Genomic DNA, 19,379 nt, shown 5'->3' on the forward strand with positions numbered 1-19,379 from the left:
TTCTCTGGGATCACAGAGAATATAAATAATTGATGCCTAGCTTTTTCCTAAATGCTTTGTTTTGGGTACCATTTCCACTACAGCCCTTGAGGAGCAGCCTCTCTTCCCCTTCTTCTCCATTCCATCCCTCTCCTCTCCAGCACCAACCTGTTCACTCTCTTTTAACTGGAGATGACAGAGACTCTCTCGCTCCTGCCTGCCCCTGGCCACTGTGGGGACCAGGGCAGACAACCGCCTTCACAGTCTCCCTAGCCCCGAGGATGGTCCTCGGAGTGGAAGCCAGGGAGCAACGCTCAGCTCTGCAAGGCTGTTGGGCTGTGGCCTGGGGCCCTGCACACACGTTAATGATGTGACTTTGCATATAGACAGCTATCCTGAAGTTGGGCACCTAATCTGCTGGGTTTATTCAGTAACCACAAGTGGCCCTGGCCACTAGCCTCCCCAGAGTCATTACCCTTGCAAGAATCCACTCTCTGGTTGCTTTTTCCTTCTAAATCAATGCACAGATGCATAAAAAGCAAAAAGCAGTTGCCCCAGTTTAATTAGAAGGTGAGTTGAATGTCACCTGGTCCTGCTCCTGTTCCTCTCGTAAGTTTTCTGTCCCTGGCTCTGGTTCACTTGTCTGCTCTTAGGCCAAATGCCTCCACTTCTTTTGTCCACTCATTTTCCCTCTTCCTCCCTCTTCCCTCTTCCTTTTCTGCTGGTCTCGCTCCCCTTCTCTGTTTTCTTCTTTCTCTTGTTTAGTTTCTCTTAGCTCTGTTCACCCTGTGTTTCCCTGACTCTGCCTTTTCCTGTGGCTGTTCCTTTCCTTCGTCCGGGCATTTCTCCTTCTTTCATCTTTCATCTCCTAAACATTTGCTCAGATATGCCCCCTGGCCCCTGTCTTCCCTGTCTCTTCCCCACTCAGCTCAGTGCAGCAAGACACAGGCTATCGATCGGCTCTGGGCATATTTCACATCGCCCTTTAGTTAACATTCTGTGTATCCCTGTGATCGATGCCTGTTTGAGATGGGGTTAATCTGTTTCTCTCCAGCAAGAATTAGCATGAACCCAGCCTTATTCATCTTGCCGTTCTGTATACTTTGTGGCCCCTAAAACATGGGCAGCTGCAATTAATAAATACATGAAGCCAAGTTAATAAAATGATTTCAGTGCGTTTCCCTCTCTGCCTGCTCACAAGAGTGAGGTTGTTTAGGGCTGGTTTTTAATCTCCATTGTTCTGTTTTCCCTTCTGATTTGCCTGGCCTTTTTTTTTCTCTTCGCTCTTTGAAACAGGAAAGTTTTATTGTGCATATGGATGTTTCTCCTCTTTTGCTATTCAGTCGCTCAGTCATGTCCGACTCTGCGACATGGACTGCATGCGGCACGCCAGGCTTCCCTGTCCTTCACCATGCCCGGAGCTTACTCAAACTCATGTCCATTGAGTCGGTGATGCCATCCAACCATCTCATCCTCTGTCGTCCCCTTCCCCTGCCTTCAATCTCTCCCAGCATCAGGGTCTTTTCCAATGAGTCAACTCTTTGCATCCGGTGGCCAAAGTATTGGAGCTTCAGCTTCAGCATCAGTGCTCTGGGCACCTGCTAAATGAAGGTGAGGGCAGGACTGCTTGGCCAGAGGTCCTGACTTGCTGAGCCATCCTGCAGGTCTGTCTGCAGAGGCATGTGGAGTAATTGCATTCTCTGCAAACCTTGTCCTCCTCCTCCCCTTCCTCCTCCTCACCATCCCCATGATGCAGCTAATCTCTTAGAGAGCCAACCCCTGGGAGGGAAAGGAAGAATAGACCAAGAAAGAATTAACATCTTTCAAGAGCCAATCTCGTGTCAGAGCTGCAGCCTTACAACCTTGGAAAGAGCTGGGTATCAGTACCTCTAACAAATGAGCACCGTTACGTGTGACACAAAAATGAACTTGCCCAGAGTCATAGGCTCAGCAAGGCTTAGCTGGGATTCATACCCCAGGGTACAGGGTTCCAAGCACTGCCTTTCCACCAAACGCAGACATCTCCCAGCAATTATAAAGATCTGTTCCCCTGCCTCCCTCCCTGCCTCCCTCTCTCCCTCCCTTTTGAGAGTCCCACATTGGTTTTGTGGTTTTCTTCTGCCCTGACACACTCTATTCTGTATTTGCACACACTATTTTTACCACATGATTTCTCGGTCTTTTTTTTCCTGAATAAGTCATTTGGGTAAAATTATAATTCCCACTCCACGAAAGGGCCTTACTAAGGAAATCCCGAAAGTATATACAGTCTTTGCAATTTAAAGGAACAGTCAGAAATCAAATGGAAAAGTCTTCCGCTGCCTCTGGATTTGTTTTCCCACCCTGCCTTCCTGCAGTGTGCTTCAGTGTGCACCTGTGCACCCACACACGACACACACCATTCTTACAGACACACACTGCACACACACACACACCACACTACACATGCATACACACACATACACACCACACTCACATACAGACACACTGCTCATAGACACACAACACTACACATACAGACACACACTGCACATAAGCACAGCACACTACACACATACAAACCACACTCACACATGCAGACACACACTGCACATATGCACAGCACACTATACACATACAGACCACACTCACACATGCAGACACACACTGCACATATGCACAGCACACTATACACATACAGACCACACTCACACATGCAGACACACACTGCACATATGCACAGCACACTACACACATACACACCACACTCACACATGCAGACACACTGCTCATAGACACACAACACTACACATACAGACACACTGCACATAAGCACAGCACACTACACACATACACATCACACTCACACATGCAGACACACACTGCACTTGTGCACACAGTACTACCCGCACATTACATGCACCACACACACATTGCGCATACACACCACGCACACATGTGTGCATACACACACTGTGTACACGACGCTGCGGGCAATACGTGCACGCACACACACATACAGTTTGTTGTGCCGTAACATTGCAGATTCTGCAGCTGCCCTGTTTGTGTTTCCACCCCCAGCCTCTCCCCTCCAACAATGCAGTAAGTAAGCAGCTTGGGGAGAACCCCCATCTCTTTCACTATGAAATTGCTGTAAAGCTGTGATTCTCTTAAAGATGGGATGCTTTCCTGCTGAGGCTCCATGCGCAGTGATTAGCAGGCAGTTAGGTAATAAGCTGACCTAATCTACCACATTTCCCTTGCTCTTTCCATGTCTCCAGCCCCTCTGCCAGCTCCTTTCATTCGGTCTAATTGGGCCGCTTCCCTTTCAGCCAGGCCTGAGCGCTCGGTCGCGTAGGAGACCATTAGCTGCATAAGGTCGACCGCCTTCAGAAGGTAAAGAAAACAGTCTTTTTCCCAATGACCTTTTGAGATTCTCGTCTGTGAATGTCTGCTTTGTGTTTGCCCATAATGAATTCTGAAGACATTTCTTTTAAGATGCGTGGCCTTTCCTGAGAACAGGCTTGCTGTTTGTGGGGCCACATCACCCCATTAAAGGTTGCACAGTTTTCAGAAGAATAGGGCCCAATCAATCCAGCCAGCTGCCCAGGACCCCTCGCTCTTTGTGGCTTCCACCTGGAAAGGAGCACCTGAGTATCAGCTACTGTGCACATCTCGTAGCCACCAATCTGATCTAATGACATTGAGGTGATGCTAATTAATTACAGTGCCTACCGTTCATTGAGGGCTTCCCTGGTGGCTCAGATGGTCTGCCCACAATGCAAGAGACCCAGGTTGGATCCCTGGGTTGGGAAAATCCCTTGGAGAAGGAAATGGCAATCCACTCCAGTATTCTTGCCTAGAGAATTGCATGGACAGAGGAGCCTGGCAGACTACAGTCCATGGCATCACAGAGAGTCAGACATGACTGACTACACTTTACTTTTTTTTTTTTCCCACCATTTATTGAGGGCTTCCCAAGTGGCTCAGTAGGTAAAGAATCTTCCTGCAATACAGAAGTCACAGGGGATGCGAGTTCAGTCCCTGGGTAGGAAAGATCCCCTGGAGGAGGAAATGGCAACCCACTTCAGTATTCTTGCCTGGAGGATTCCATGGACAGAGGAGCCTAGTGGGCTACAGTCCATAGGGTCCCAAAGAGTTGGACATGACTGAAGTGACTTAGCGTGTACACACACCATTTATTGAAGTTGTACAAAGGCACTTCCCATGTAACTCTGTAACTCATCTGCAGATCAGGAAAAGGAGGATTAGAAAAATTAAGTGTCTTGCTTTAAGTCACGTAGCTGGTGAACGGTAGAACAGGGCTGTGTGAACCCAGGGATCTGTGCCCCAGCACTCCTCCCATGATGCCCTGTGTCCTACCCCTGACCTTGACATTTTCAGCCTGAATACAGTATCATGGATTTTGTGTGTTTACAGCAGTGATGGATAAAAATGAATATTTTAAAAATTTAATCTAAACCTCTCATGGGTTTAAATGGCCTTTTATCTGTTTTGTGAGGACTTCTAAATAAACAATGGCAAGAGCTCACATTTAAATATTTTAAGAATCAAAGATATAGTCACCACGATTTCTGTAAGTCTGTTTCTACGATTGTGATTCAGCTTCCTGCCTGATGCAGGAATCTTCTTTATGATACCTCCGTGACATGACATCAGACTTTCAAAATCCACCCAGAGGGACTTCCCTGGCAGTCCAGTGATTAAGACTGTGATCTCCCAGTGCAGGGGGCATGGGTTCAGTCCCTGCTTGGGGAACTAAGATCCCACATGCTGCATGCTAAGTCACTTCAGCCGTGTCCAGCTCTGTGCAGCCCTATGGACTGCAGCCCTCCAGGCTCCTCTGTCCATGGGATTCTCCAGGTAAGAATACTGGAGTGGGTTGCCATTTCCTCCTCCAGGGGATCTTCCCAACCCAGGGATCGAACCCACGTCTCTTACATCTACCTGGGTTGTCAGGCAGGTTCTTTACCACTGGTACCACCTGGGAAGCCCCCATGCTTCATGGTGCAGCAGAAGAGAAAAGAGCTGTGAAATCCCCCCAGATATGGGGGGCTTAGCACCTCTCTTAGCAGCCCAGTGTATGGCTGGACCTTTCCAGGCATGAAATGATTGTGTTTCATGGAGTAGAACCACACGAAACTGCCATTTCTTGTAGGTCAATATGGTCAAAAATCAGAAATTTTGTAAGTTCAACCTACAGGTTGACCCCAAATCTTCTGCTTTGTCCTTTTCACTTACTTTCCTTAATTCTGCCCTCACCTCAGGGCCATGCAAGGTTCTGCCTCGCACTTGACCACAGCTCATCAAACGTTCAAAGGCACAGTTTTGCCTTGCTTCCTAATTCTCTGTTCTTGTCTTAATTCTCTTTATTTTATCCAATTGCTCTGAGTCCAATGTTTCTAGAGTCTCTACCACCCTGTCACCTCTCCTGGAGGTCCTGTTGCTAAGTCCAAGGTCAAAGATGATGTCTTCCTTCATTCAACAAGTATTTCTTCAGCATCCAGGACTCTTCCAGGGATGGAAAATACAGTGGGATCTCTAGGGTGTTTACAACCTACTGAGAAAGGTGGATAGGAAATAAACAATATGATGTAATCCAAGATAGTATATTATAATGGCAGAGAGTGATTAAGAGTTCCGAAGAAAAGCTTATGCAGGAGAAGGGCATACAGAGTGTAGGAGAAAAGTAGGGTAAGAGTCTCTTTTATTTGGGGAAGGGGTAAGGAAAGGATTAAGACCTTGAACTGAACCCTAAATAAATGTATTGCCCATCATGTGTTTGTTAAGCAACATAAATATCCATTGTTTCTAGTGACCAGAGTTTCTCCAAAAATAGAATGATTATGTAAGTATTCTTTGGGGGCTTGCCTGGTCTCTCAGTGGTAAAGAACCTGCTTGCCTGCAGGAGATGCAGGTTTGAACCCTGGGTCTGGAAGATCCCCTCAAAAAGGAATTGGCAACCCACTCCAGTATTCTTGCCTGGGAAATCTCATGGACAGAGGAGATTGGCAGGCTACAGTCCATGGTGTCACAGAAGAGTCAGACATGACTTAGTGACTAAACAACAGTATCTATGATTTACCTGTTAGATTGAAAATGAAGCAGCTTTCAGTGACCACCCAGGACTGTGCTTCAAGAATTCTTGAGAAATAAAATATAACAAAATTATCATTTAGTTTTCTGACATAATCAAACACATTGAAATGCATCTGTCTTTTAAAATGGTTAGAAGGTACCTCCTAAAAATTGAAATTAGCATCCACAAACTTATGAAAAATGGGTACCCACATGACATTCCACAGCACAAACACAGTACATTTCTTCTATCAGAATGACTCAAATTACTACTAAAGTCCATTTCATTTGAATCAAGGTGATTGCTATTTCCTCCCTGCATACAAAGTCAAATATGTGTTTAAATAAAGCCTACCCCCTTTCCCCATCTTTGGCAGGATCTCCTGGTTTGGGTATACATCTTCCTTCAGTTGGCTGTTTCTTCCTCCTCCTTTCTCCCAGTTCAGTCCTGGCTCATCAGTTCAGTTCAGTCACTCAGTTGTGCCCAACTCTTTTCGACCCCATGGACTGTAGCATGCCAGGCCTCCCTGTCCATCACTGGAGTCTACCAAAACTCATATCCATTGAATCGGTGATGCCATCCAACCATCTTATCCTCTGTCATCCCCTTCTCCTCCTGCCTTCAGTCTTTCCCAGCATCAGAGTCTTTTCATATGAATCAGTTCTTTATCAGGTGACCAAAGTATTGGAGCTTCAGCATCAGTCCTTCCAATGAACATTCAGGACTGATTTCCTTTAAGATGGACTGGTTGGATCTCCTTGAAGTCCAAGGGACTCTCAGGAGTCTTCTCCAACACTACAGTTCAAAAGCATCAATTCTTCAGTGCTCAGCTTTCTTTTTAGTCCTACTCTCACATCCATACATGACTACTGGAAAAACCATAGCTTTGACTAGATGGACCTTTGTTGTCAAAGTAATGTCTCTACTTTTTAATATGCTGTCTAGGTTGGTCATAGCTTTTCTTCCAAGGAGCAAGCCTCTTTTAATTTCATGGCTGCAGTCACCATCTGCAGTGATTTTGGAGCCTCCCAAAATAAAGTCTGTCACTGTTTCCATTGTTTCCCTATTTATTTGCCATGAAGTGATGGGACCAGATGCCATGGTCTTAGGTTTCTGAATGTTGAGTTTTAAGCCAAATTTTTCACTCTCCTCTTTCACTTTCATCAAGAGGCCCTTTAGTTCTTCGCTTTCTGCCATTAAGTTTGGTATCATCTGCATATCTGAGTTTATTGCCTTTTCTCTGGCAATCTTGATTCCAGCTTGTGCTTCATCCAGCCCAGCGTTTCTCATGATGTACTCAGCCTAGCTGAGCAAAAAGGGGACTTAGACAGCTGTCTATGGCTGTAAGGATGGGTACCCACTTGAAAATGCAGGAAAAGTCAACCACTTCTTAAAATTTCCCAGTGCCTCTGTCTCTGCTGCTGGGCTTGGTGTCTTGGTGAGAAGCAAGAGATGGGCTGCCCTGTTCTATCCTGATGGGTTAGCCCAGAGCAATGGCCAGTGATATGGGCATTCCCTGGAATGACATCAGGACCTGCTGGGTTTCCAGTCTTGGGACACCTTTCCCTCTTCTTGCCGTTTAAATCTCCTCAGGGTGGAGGACTGCCTCCCAGGGATCCCTGTCACATGTTTGCCAAAATGACACGAAGGTACCCCAGTCTCCCTCTTTGCTACTGAAGAGCTAAGCACACAGACTGGAAGGTACAGCAGGAAGCATGCCTTGATTTAGAGACTTTGTGATTTTCAGTGGGTAGTTGTGATAGATCAGTTAGATGCAGAGTTAGATGTGTTCTGAAGGCTCCTATCCTATCAGAAGTGAAGCATCCTCGATGGACTCAAGCAGCATCACCGCCCCTGCCCCTCCACCAGGGCTCTAGGTTGTATTGTCACCTGTCACTTGATCCAGAGCCCTGCTGGGAACTGCCAAGTCAATGGTGACGGTAACACATACTCACTGCCTATTTACTGGGTGCCATCCTGAGCCTACACTGACTTGATTCACTCTCACTGTTGTTATCCCAATACAAAGATGTCAGGTCATCACCCACCAACACCCAGCCGGCCACAGGGTCTACAGTCCCAGGTACGCTCAGCAAGGGGACCCCGCAGATGTCTTTTCTTGGCAGAAGTCGTTGCTGAGAATGTTGGCGCCATCTCTGAGCTTGTCCTTAGGACTACTCAGAGGATCCACTTTCCTGTCAGTTCCTTCCAAGACAGCCGTCATTCTGGAACCACACAACATGGTCCATTTAAAATTGGTTTCTTAAATGGGAATAAAGCCACCGGCCATGTAAATAGTGTTATTATTGTATTTTATTATTTATGAGAGAACACAGAAAGAGGTTGAAGCATGAATTTGGTTTTTGTGTGCGAGTAAATTTTATTTATTGGAATTTTCTCTTTGTTATCACATGTCACCAAGAGTTATTTATATCAGCCCAATCTAATAAAAAGGTTACAAAACTAACCAAGCTTCACATTTTCCTAAGCAACCGCCACCCCCATATAATTTCTAAGCAACCGCCACCCCCATATAATTTCCAGCCCTTCCTGGACCAGTTTGTGCATCATCCACTGTTGTTGTCATCCTCGTTATCTTAATTCCATTGCAAATTGTCTTCACAGGATCTTCTGAAGACAACTTCGGATTTCCACAAACTGGAAAAGCTTGAGTTCAGTGGTATCAGAGGAAGTGCCTTGAGCCAGCAGGCCCAGCAGATGTACACCGAATTTCAAGAGATGTACAGGGTCTTCTCAGACTCTTCCTACGACTGCTTGGATCTCCAGAGCGTGGTAGGGCTTGGAAGGGCTACCTTGCAAGCTTTGTCTCTTTTTCTCAGATGCCTGCAGCCTCTAGCCTGGGTATTTACTTGCATTTCCCCTGTGCGTTTTCTTTGGCTCTGTGGTCCCCATGGTTTTATTGGCAGAGACCACAATTAATTATCTTTTGTGTCAGGAGAGAAGTCAGGGGAGGGAGTTTTCCAACTGCTGACTTCTTCGGAGTGAAGATACCCAGGGTTTCAGAGATGCTGAGATGGAGATGGGGTGATGGTGGAGGCTGCAGCCACTCTGCAGCTCCCAAAGCTTTAAGCTTTGAGCAGCACCTGCTGTGTGAAGGCCAGGCACACCCAGGCAGAATTTCATTAGTGGCCCGCAGAGGGGTAAGTGACGCAGTAGCCCAGTTTTCTGATCAGATTCTAGTTCCCTAGAGAGACCTCAGGATGAGGCAAGGGCCAACATTGCATTTTCCAGGATCAGGACACGGGAGTCCACATCCCACCTGTAGTGCAGGAGAGCTGAGACCAGTGAGTGCAAGACTGCAGGAACCAAAAAAAGCAAAAGGGTCGGTACAGAAACAGGGAATGGAGTTCCCGGGAAGGGAATGGCTGGATTACTGGAAAAGGAATTTTAGAGCATTTGAGGGAAAAGGAAAAAGCAATTAAACATCTGCTCTGAGCACCCTCCACTGTCTGCGTTCGTGCTCAGTCATCACTTGTGTCTGACTGTGGTCCCGTGCACTGTAGCCCACGAGGTTCCTCTGTCCTTGGAATTCTCCAGGCAAGAATACTGGAGTGGGTTGCCGTTTTCTCCTCCAGTGGACCTTCCTGACCAAGGACGGAACCCGCATCTCCTGCATTGGCAGGTGGATTCTTTACCACTGAACCACCTGGGAGCCCCCTTCCATTGTCTAGGGGGATCTTAGCTGGCCAAACCCAGGAAATGGAATTTAAAGTTCCATTTAGTTTAAAGTAGAAAAAAAGTTGGCTTACAAAGCAGGATCTATACTGTATGTTTTCTACCATGTGATAAAACAATACAAAACAAAATCCTGTACATAGAGAAGTGTGCTCCAGTGTTAGTATGGTTGGGTTTGGGAAGTAGAGAAATACTACTGTGTTTTCCCACTTTTCTTTATCTTTTCATAAAAGTATGCATAGCTATTGTAAAGCAATAATAGATAATAATTTCACAAATTAGAGATGTTTCTCTGAAAATCAATGTTCTCTGAAAATTGCTACATTCGAAGAAAGAGCATGCTCTGTGTTGCTGAATAAAATACAGTTAATTGGGACAGGCTTATACTAAAAAAAAAAAAAATTCTTTGTTGATCTGAAATTTAAATTTAACGGGCGTCCTGTAATTTTATTTGCTAAATTTGGCAACCATGGGGACAATGGCTAGCTGCTGTCTTAAGCAATTAAGTGTAGTTAGAAGAAATAGTGTATAGTTGTTAAATTAGCTTACTTTTCTCCTAATAGCCATATCAATTTGTTTACACTGAAAAGAACAGGATTTTCACTTGAGGGAGGAAGGGAAGTCGGGGGTAGTGATGAAGTAGCCCCATTGTTGGGGCTGTTGCTGCCAAGGTGGCTTTCAGGGTGGCCTGAGCTGGTGCCGCAGGTGAGAGAGAAGGGGCTGCAGGAGCTGGAAGTGGGGACACAGAAGAGAGGGACAGGGGGCTAGCCTCACCTCCGACTCTTTACCATTTTGCCTCGAGTGACTCAGACAGTAAAGAATCCACCTGCAATGCAGGAGATGTGGGTTCAATTGATCCCTGGGTCGGGAAGATCCCCTGGAGAAGGGAATGGCTAACCCACTCTGGTATTCTTTCCTGGAGAATTCCGTGAACAGAGGAGCCTGGAAGACTACAGTCCATGGGGGTCACAAAGGGTCGGACACAACTGAGTGACTAGCACACGCTAATACTAGAGAATCTAGGAGAAAAATGCTTAAATAATAGGGCAGCTATTAAATATCCCTATTTAATAGGGATAAACACTGAGGCACACCATAGTGAACTATAGAAAATCAAAATATATCCTTGGTGTGACAGATTAATAGGAAAAAGCATTCCGGGATTGTCCTTCAGAAAATCATGTTTTCTTATGTCCATTTGCTGTCTCTTCAGGAATTTGAAAATGACATCTCTGACTTTAATCAGAGAGTAGAAGACCTTGACAGGAGGCTGGGGACTGTCTTTATTCAGGCCTTCGATGACGCCCCTGGCTTGGAGCATGCCTTCAAGGTTTGTACGGGAGAGGGAAATACCCCCTCCTTCCCCACCAGTGCTGCACTCTCCCTGCCCTCTCAGACAGGGATAAGCATACACTTCCAGCTGTTTTGTTCCTGCAGAGAGGAATTGTTGCTGTTGGTCTAGTAGAAGCAGTACTGTGTGTGTCCCAGGGTGAGGGAGCCTGGAGCCTGCAAAACTGGTCTTCTCAAGTTGACAGCTCAGGCTTTTCTGCAAACTTGATGATATAAAAATACCTTGTAATTTAATTTCTTCTTGATTGCTGTCTTTGGGCCTTACCTATAACCTGGGTGCCTATTAAAAGTGAAGAAGTCTGCTGTGGTCACCAGGGCTGTTTTGACGGCTGCTATCAGGTCAATTCAGGCTGGAGCAAACCACTGAAGCATGAGTAACTAGAATAAGATAATGTGGACCCTTGCCCTGTGTTGCCCAGATCAGATGGTTTAGGAATGTGCAGGAAGAAGTTCAGGATGATGAGTAGATAAATGACTACAGAAATGAGCAGTCTAGGTCCTGAGACCTGAAAGCTTAGGGAGACAGAGCAGGGTTTCCATAAACTATGAAGAAACTTACTCTGTAAAGCCTGAAGGATTAGAACAAGGACTAATCAGGTTACAAGGAGGCAGAGTTTGGCTCAAAAGAAGAAACAGATCTCTGCTAATGCTATTTAAAGATGGAATAAACTTCCTTGAGAGGTAGTTAAGTTTTCAGGTGCTGAACATGTCCAAACATAGACTGGATAACTGATGGGACAGTCATCAGATCAGATCAGATCAGTCGCTCAGTTGTGTCCGACTCTTTGCGACCCCATGAATCGCAGCACACCAGGCCTCCCTGTCCATCACCAACTCCCGGAGTTCACTCAGACTCACGTCCATCGAGTCAGTGATGCCATCCAGCCATCTCATTCTCTGTCGTCCCCTTCTCCTCCTGCCCCCAATCCCTCCCAGCATCAGAGTCTTTTCCAATGAGTCAAATCTTCATCATAGAAGAGGCTTAAACCCAAGATAGTGAGTCCATGATGTTCTAGAACACTGGATACATGTATATTTAATTCACTCAAGAATATACATATGTATTACATACCTGCTACTCCATAACTCACATAGGAAGCATTTTAGATAATTTCAAGAGAAGGGCTTATATGAAATAATAATAATAATATTTGCCATTATGTCATAATCATTACTCCCATGGACTTCCCATTTAGTGTTAGTGGTAAAGAACCCGCCTGCCAATGCAGGAAATGTAAGAGACACAGGTTCAATCCCTGGGTCAGGAAGATACCTTGGAGGAGGGCATGGCAACCCATTCCAACATTCTTGCCTGGAGAATCCCATGGACGGAGGAGCCTGGTGGGCTATGGTCCATAGGGTCGCAGAGAGTTACACACGACTGAAGTGACTTAGCGCTAATTGGGCTAATTGGGTTGTTACCACTCAGGTAACTGGTGATTCCGGAACCCCATTTCTACCTTGAGGATGTCCAGCTCCATCTCTTTGGTAAATCCCTGTGCACCATGAATTTCAAGATGTCTTCAAGGGTCTCGCATATACTCTCAAGTTGCTCTGTCTTTGACATCATCTTTGTCTACAGTCTGCCTTAAAAATGTCCTCTGCCCAGGAAGGTGCTTTCGGGATCTTATTGTTGCTGTCCTGATGATCCCCACCATGGCAGCATTTCTGTTTATGCCAAGGGCATGTTTCTCTGGGTTCCCCAAACTCCAGTCCTTGCCCATCGTGATGGAGCAAGATTCTGGGCAGAAACAGAGAAAAGCCTTTCCGACTTTGCATACCCTTTACTACCAGGTCCTGAAGCAGCACTGCTCACACCCTGAGTCTCAAAGGACTCTCACAGAAGCAGACCCTTTTTCTTTGGGCTCTGACTCCTCTTCTCAACAAACTCCCCGCCCAGCCTATGGACCTTGTAGGAGAACTGTAGCCATTCAGTCCCTTCTGCCTGCTTGGTTTTTCTCTTTGGAGTCATCTCACCAACAAGAAACCAAAGCCCTTCCTTCCTCCTTTAGTCCAGACAAGAGCTCCTGTGTTCATAGCTTCATGCAAAGAAGTGTGTTTTCGGGTTGTGTAGGGACTGAGAGATCCCCTGAGTCCAGATACCCCGTTACTGCTGTAAGACCATCTGACCACTAGGTGTGCCTCAGTGGATGTGACCTGAAGCAGTATGTCAGGGTCAGAGAACCCGAGCTGGACGGTGCAGGCTGGCTGCAGTGGTCCCTCAGCCCACCCCTCCCAACAGGATGTTTGAGCCAGAACTCGGTGAAAACTGCTTGCTTATGCCTCCATGGAGGGAGAGCTCTTTTCTGCTGTCTCCTGGGATTTGGGTGATTTGGGGTTGGAAAACAGGGTGGTCCTAGAAGTCATGTATTGTTGTATCCTAAACACAACTGAACTCATCCACTTTGCCCTGACCTTGTCTCAGGGCAGCATCACAATCAGAGAAACAGTCTAGCAACCAGGAGAAGACGAAAAACACTTCAGCATTTTGATCCCGCTGTTCCCACCAAGGGGGCAGGGCAGTCATGATGCACAGAAAACATCTTCAGAGTGTCCTCGAAACCACTGCCTTCTGGGGGCAACTGCTCTCTGAAACTCTTTTCTTGCCCCTACTCTCAAATTTTAGCCCTCCTAATTCTCCCCAACAGCCAGCACACTTAGCTTCTTGTTTCTTCTCCATCATCACCCTCCATCTCTGCATCGGGTCTTTATGATGTATGTCAGCTTACTCTTTCTGACACCTTTAATTTTCTCTTTGTGTTACCCTCTACCCAGCTTCTCACAACACAAGAGGAGGGTCCAGTAGGTCATTCAGCACACAGGGATCCCTCCTTCAGAAACAAAGGTGAGATGGACAGGCTATGAATATCTGCCAATTCTTTTTTTTTTCTTCTGCTGATTCTTAATTGTCCATCCATGACCCTCTTACCTTGGAGGACAGACGTATGAAGGAAAAAACTGGGCTAGAGGATTAATGTAACGATGGAAAGGTGGGGTCTGTGACATTTCCCCATCTTCCTCTGCCTCTTTTGCAGCTGCTGGACATAGCAGGAAGCCTCCTGGAGAGACCAGTGGTAGCACAGGATGCCTCTGAAAGATACCTGGTGCTCATCCGCATGTTTAGCGAGGATCTGGATGCTGTGAGGCTGATCCACAGTCAGCGTGTCCAGGAGGAGGCAGAGCATGGTAAGCTTGCTGCCAGGAGACTTGGATGGGGGCGTCTATTAGCAGAAAGGGCACAGGTCCTCTGGTTACACGTCTGCTGTGGCTCTAGGACATTCTCCAAAAGCACAATCTTCTTGCATGAAGATCCAGACCATCTCGCGCGATAGTTGAGCTCACTGAACTGTGCATTTCCCCGTGTCTGGGGCAGGTTTGGCAGACTTCACCCAGACCGGTGAAGTCCTGACTGCTGCCTCTGGTCAGTGGAAACCTCAGCGTAATATATAAGCTGAACCTCGATCCATGCCGCCACACTGATTAATCTTCAACATACCTCAATTCCATGGTATATTTGCACATGTTTGAGAAACGGTTCTCATCCCTTTCAGTGCCGTACCAACCATGCTTTCGGAGGGAGGAGCCATCAGGAGTCTGACAGTGGGCAATTACACACCTAGGTGTGGCATCTTTGCTGTTATTGCAATTCTTAGATGCCCTGCCTTGTCTGTTTGAAAGTCAACCAGTTCAGTTCAGCTTTGCAAACATTTCTTAAGGCCATGCTATATGCAAGGTCCATTTGTGGGCACTGCATGCAGAGGCCGACCAGGATAAGGGAGAGAACAATTAATCCTAAAAGGTGGTTCTTCAAGGAACACAATTGGCATAAATGGAGTTATAAAGAACTGTAGCAAGGGACTTGCCTGGCAATGCAGTGGTTAAAACTGTGTCCTTCCACTGCAGGGGACATGAGTTCAATCTCAGGTGTGGGAACTAAGATCCCACGTGCCAAGGGGCACAGCCAAAAAAAGAAAAAGAAAAACAACAAGAAAAAAAGATAAGGTAGCAAAACAGGATGAATTGGGCTGGGAGGTGGGAGGAGAGTTAATGGAGATGGTGGCCTTGTGCTGGACCCTGAAAGATGGGGAGATGGACAGCCAGAGAGAAGAGGCCATGCCTTGGAAGCAAAGGCATGACAGGATGTGGAAGGTGACTAGTCGGACCTGCCTGTAGCCAATCGAGGTGTATACAGGGAGATCAGGTCAGCCATTGAGTTTGGGACCAGGTCATGAAGTTCTCTGAACACCCTATTAGGGAATCCAGAATTCATTATTCAGGCAATTGGAAATTTTCAGAAGTTTTAAATGCTGGAGTAACAGGACCACTCTTTCTATAAACAGGTTTCACAGTAAGGTCATTAAGGATGGAGTTCCCCGAGGAAGTCATCCAGAAATTCTGTTGGCCTCAGCTTTACATGGGGCTATCCCCAGAACGTTTGGGACCATCCCTATGGTGTATGGGACCACCTTCATGATACAGGGGTTGTTCGTGGGCAGAGCAGGGCTCAGGGCGAGAGCCACGCTTCAGTCTGCTGTGCCCTGTCCCCAGGGTTCTCCTCCGTGCACAAGAACATGCCCACTGTGGCCGGGGGCCTCCGCTGGGCACAGGAGCTGAGGCAGCGCATCCAGGGTCCCTTCGACAACTTTAGACGCGTGACACACCCGTGAGTACCCTGTTCCTGAAACGCAGGTTCATTTCACACTTCCGCTATCTCTCTGAATTTCGAGCATCATAGCAGCTCGACTCACTTCCTTGAGGCACAAAGATCATCTTCTTTCCTTCCCAACAATCAGCCAGTGTCTTAGTCCATTAAGAAATACCATAGATGGGGGGGAGGGGGTGGAGCTTATAAACATCAGCAATCTCACTTTCTCAGTTCTGAAGGCTGGGGAGTCCATGGTCCAGGTCCCAGCAGATTCGGTGTCTGTTCAGGAGGACCTGCTTCCTGACTCACAGATGGCCGTCTTCCCACTGTGTCCTCAGACTTGGCAGGAGGGACTCAAGAGCTGTCTGAATTCTCCTCATACAGGCACTCATCCCATTTGTGAGGGATTTGCCCTGTGACCTAATCTCCTCCCAAAGGCCTCCCTTAGGCTTCAACATTTGAATGTGGGGAGGACACAAACATTCAGTTCATAGCAGCCAGGTAGCTACTGGCCAAGGGCTTCCCTGGTGGGTCAGTGATAAAGAATCCACCTGCACCACGGGAGATGTGGGTTCAGTCCTGGGTCAGGAGGATTACCTGGAGAAGGAAATGGCAGCCCACTCCAGTATTCTTGACTGGGAAATCCCATGGGCAGAGGAGCCTGGCAGGCTACAGTCCATGGGGTCACAAAGAGTCAGACAGGACTTAGCGACTAAATGACAATAAACAAACCAGGCTGGGGTCTGAAGGGAGCCTCCACAACACCATCTAATGCCAAGGAGAAACAATGCAATGTGAGAAATCTCCCAACTGTTGGAAAGAAGCCGAAAGCCTGGAGGTCCCTGTAGATTCTACTTCACTTCATGGTGAGGAGTCCAAACCACTTTCAGTAGCCAGTTCATAAATATATTACAGAGTATACACACAAATGTGAGTTCATGATCAAAACAAATGGGAATTTTGTCTCACAAGTGTGAGACACCCAGCTTTAGAACCAGCAAGTATTCCTCTTTTTTTTCAAACTCAATACTAGTCAAGCCATCGTGCCTGTGGCTCACATCTGCCCACTGGGAGATGCATCTACTTCATCTACACTGTCTGAGGGAGCGCTTCATTTTGCAGACGGAGACACTGAGGCAGATAGAAATGAGGTGACCTGCCTGGAGTCCAGAAAGAACAAAGACAGAAATGGAACAGGCATCTGGGACTCAGGGGTCCTTGCCCAGAGCTCTCCCCGGGGGCTCCCTCAGCCACAGGGAGCTCCAGAGTCCAGCTGAGCCCCCATCTTCTCCAATATGCTCCCCGCTCTGAGGTGGGAGGGAGAAGATATGAGAATGGCCAGGGAGGGTGGCAGGGCTTTGTCTGGGAATGTGTCCTGAGGGAGCTGTCCTGGTCTAGTTCGCTGGGGCAGACTCCGAGGCGTGTGTGCAGGAGTTAACAGGGATGCTTTAGGGACCAGTGTCTGGGGCAGGGTGTCAGGGGGATACGAGGAGAGGCGGGAACCAGGCAGAGGAGGAGTTGAGCTGTAGCACAGCTGCAGGCAGGCTTCAGCCTGCCCAGTGGGGAAGTCTGTACAGTTGCCTGGCCTTTGTCCCCCTACATCAGCTGGTAATTGGAAGTGGCTGTGGGGTGTGAGGGGGTGTGGCCCTGGGAGAGGAGGCAGTTCTGTCTGGTCGGCTGAGACTGTTCCCAAAGAGGGAGGTGTCATCAGCATCCCGAATTCTTGGTGAAGGGAGATTGGGGGTGGCGGGTGGTCCCCATGAGGGCATCTGAGTGGCACCCCACCATATCCTCCATGCCTCCCATGAAAATATCCACTTATTTTAATCATGAACTCACATTTGTGTATATACTCTGTCATATGTTTATGAACTCGTTTGTCAACTCTTCACCATGAAGTAAAGCAGAATCTACAGGGAGTTTGATGCGCTTATTTCTGTGGCTTCTCCAGCCTGCTAGGGGAGTCACAGGGGCTGAGGTGTGAGAAGCCACTCTCGCCTCTAAACTTGTTCCTTTTATTTTTTCTAAATTGGTGGCTTTACACTGCTGTGTCAGGTTCTGCTGTATAGCACAGTAAATCAGCTATGGATATCCATATATCCCCCTTTTTTAGAAAATTTCCTTCCCGTTTCCCATACAGAGCACTGAGTAAGGTTCCCTGTGCTACACGGTAGGTTCTCACAAGTTCTCTATTTTATACACAGTATCAATAGTGTATGTATGTCAATCCCGACTTCCCAACTCATCACACCACCACCCCTGCCCCCTTGGTATCCATACGTTTGTTCTCTATATCTGTGTCTCTATTTCTGCTTTGCAAATAAGGTTATCTTTACTATTTTTCTAGATTGTGCATATGTGCATTAGTATTCAATATTTTTCTCTTCCTGACTTCATTCACTCTGGGTGACAGTCTGTAGGTCCCTCCACATCTCTGCAAATGACTCCATTTCGTTCCTTTTTATGGCTGAGTAATATTCCATTGTGTCTTTGTACTACATCTTCTTCATCTGTTCTGTTGATGGACATTTAAGTTTCTTCCACGTCCTGGCTATTGTAAATAGTGTTGCAATAAACAATGGGGTGAATATATCTTTTTTTGAATTATAGTTTTCTCTGGGTATATGCCCAGTAGTGGGATTGCTGGGTCATATGTAGCTTCATTCTTTTTCAGGTAGAAACTGAGATCTGGGGTCAGGAGACTTGTGGAAACCCCAGGGCTCGTGAGGGGAGGGCTGGTCCGAACCCACCCCCTGTTCCTCGCTGCCCTGCAGACGCCTCTGCTCCTTCACCAGGAAAGGGAATCGAGTGACTGGGAAAAAAGCCAGGAAATCCAGTGCTTTCTCTGCAGGCATGAGGGCATTTATCGAAGCTCAGGGGAGCTTGTGAAGAAATCCTATGTTGGCTTAAAGAGCAAATGGGTTTTAAAGAATCTTTGCAATAAGCTGCCTCGTTTTGCCAGCAGAACAAACAAGATCCTCCAACACAGTTCGTGTGAAGGTTTCTGAAAATTATGGACACTTCAGCTTTCCTCGGAGCTGGACTCTCTTTTTGTGTTGTAAAGAAGCGTCAGAACCAGGGAGCAGGTGTGGGTAATAATAGCACCTCTGTGGTCCTCAGTGGACCTGGAGAAGCTTCTGAGCGTGTGTCTGCCCATGTGAGCATACGAGTGTATGCACGTGTGTGTCTGTGCGCATGTATGTGTGTGGTGTGTGCTCAAGTTTGGGGATGCAGGAGGTGGAAGGGGCCCTCATAGAACATGGCAGGGCTTCCCTGGTGGCCAGTGGTAAAGAATCTGCCTGCCAATGCAGGAGACACAGGTTCGATACCTTGTCCAGGAAGATCCCACGTGCCTCCGAGCAGCTAAAGCCTCTGCACCACAGCTGTTGAGCCTGTGCTCTAGAGCCTGCGAGCCACAGCTGCCGAAGCCCACGTGCCCTAGAGTCTGTGCTCCGCAACAGGAGAAGCCACTGCAAGGAGAAGCCTGTGCGCTGCAACTAGAGAAAGCCCGTGCAAAGCAACGAAGATCCAGTGCAACCGAAAATAAATAAATAAGTTAATAAAATAAAGAACTCACAAATCACCTGCGCTCACCACCGCCCCCCCCCAAAAAAAACCATGGCAATGAGT

The 19,379-nt window shown here is 47.1% G+C and overlaps 1 protein-coding gene across 4 annotated transcripts in view; it reads left to right on the plus strand.

Annotated features, from left to right (window-relative positions):
- Positions 1-19,379, plus strand: part of DNAH9 (dynein axonemal heavy chain 9) — a 287,208-nt gene that overhangs the window by 22,346 nt on the left and 245,483 nt on the right. For all 4 annotated transcript variants that reach the window (XM_070389508.1, XM_070389511.1, XM_070389509.1 and 1 more), the window contains exons 7-10: positions 8,684-8,851; positions 10,968-11,084; positions 14,140-14,290; positions 15,653-15,767. In XM_070389508.1, the coding sequence (XP_070245609.1) occupies positions 8,684-8,851; positions 10,968-11,084; positions 14,140-14,290; positions 15,653-15,767 (551 nt within the window). The remainder of the gene's footprint in view (positions 1-8,683; positions 8,852-10,967; positions 11,085-14,139; positions 14,291-15,652; positions 15,768-19,379) is intronic.

This window comes from Bos mutus, chromosome 19 (assembly GCF_027580195.1).
Source record: "Bos mutus isolate GX-2022 chromosome 19, NWIPB_WYAK_1.1, whole genome shotgun sequence".
NCBI lineage: Eukaryota > Metazoa > Chordata > Mammalia > Artiodactyla > Bovidae > Bos > Bos mutus.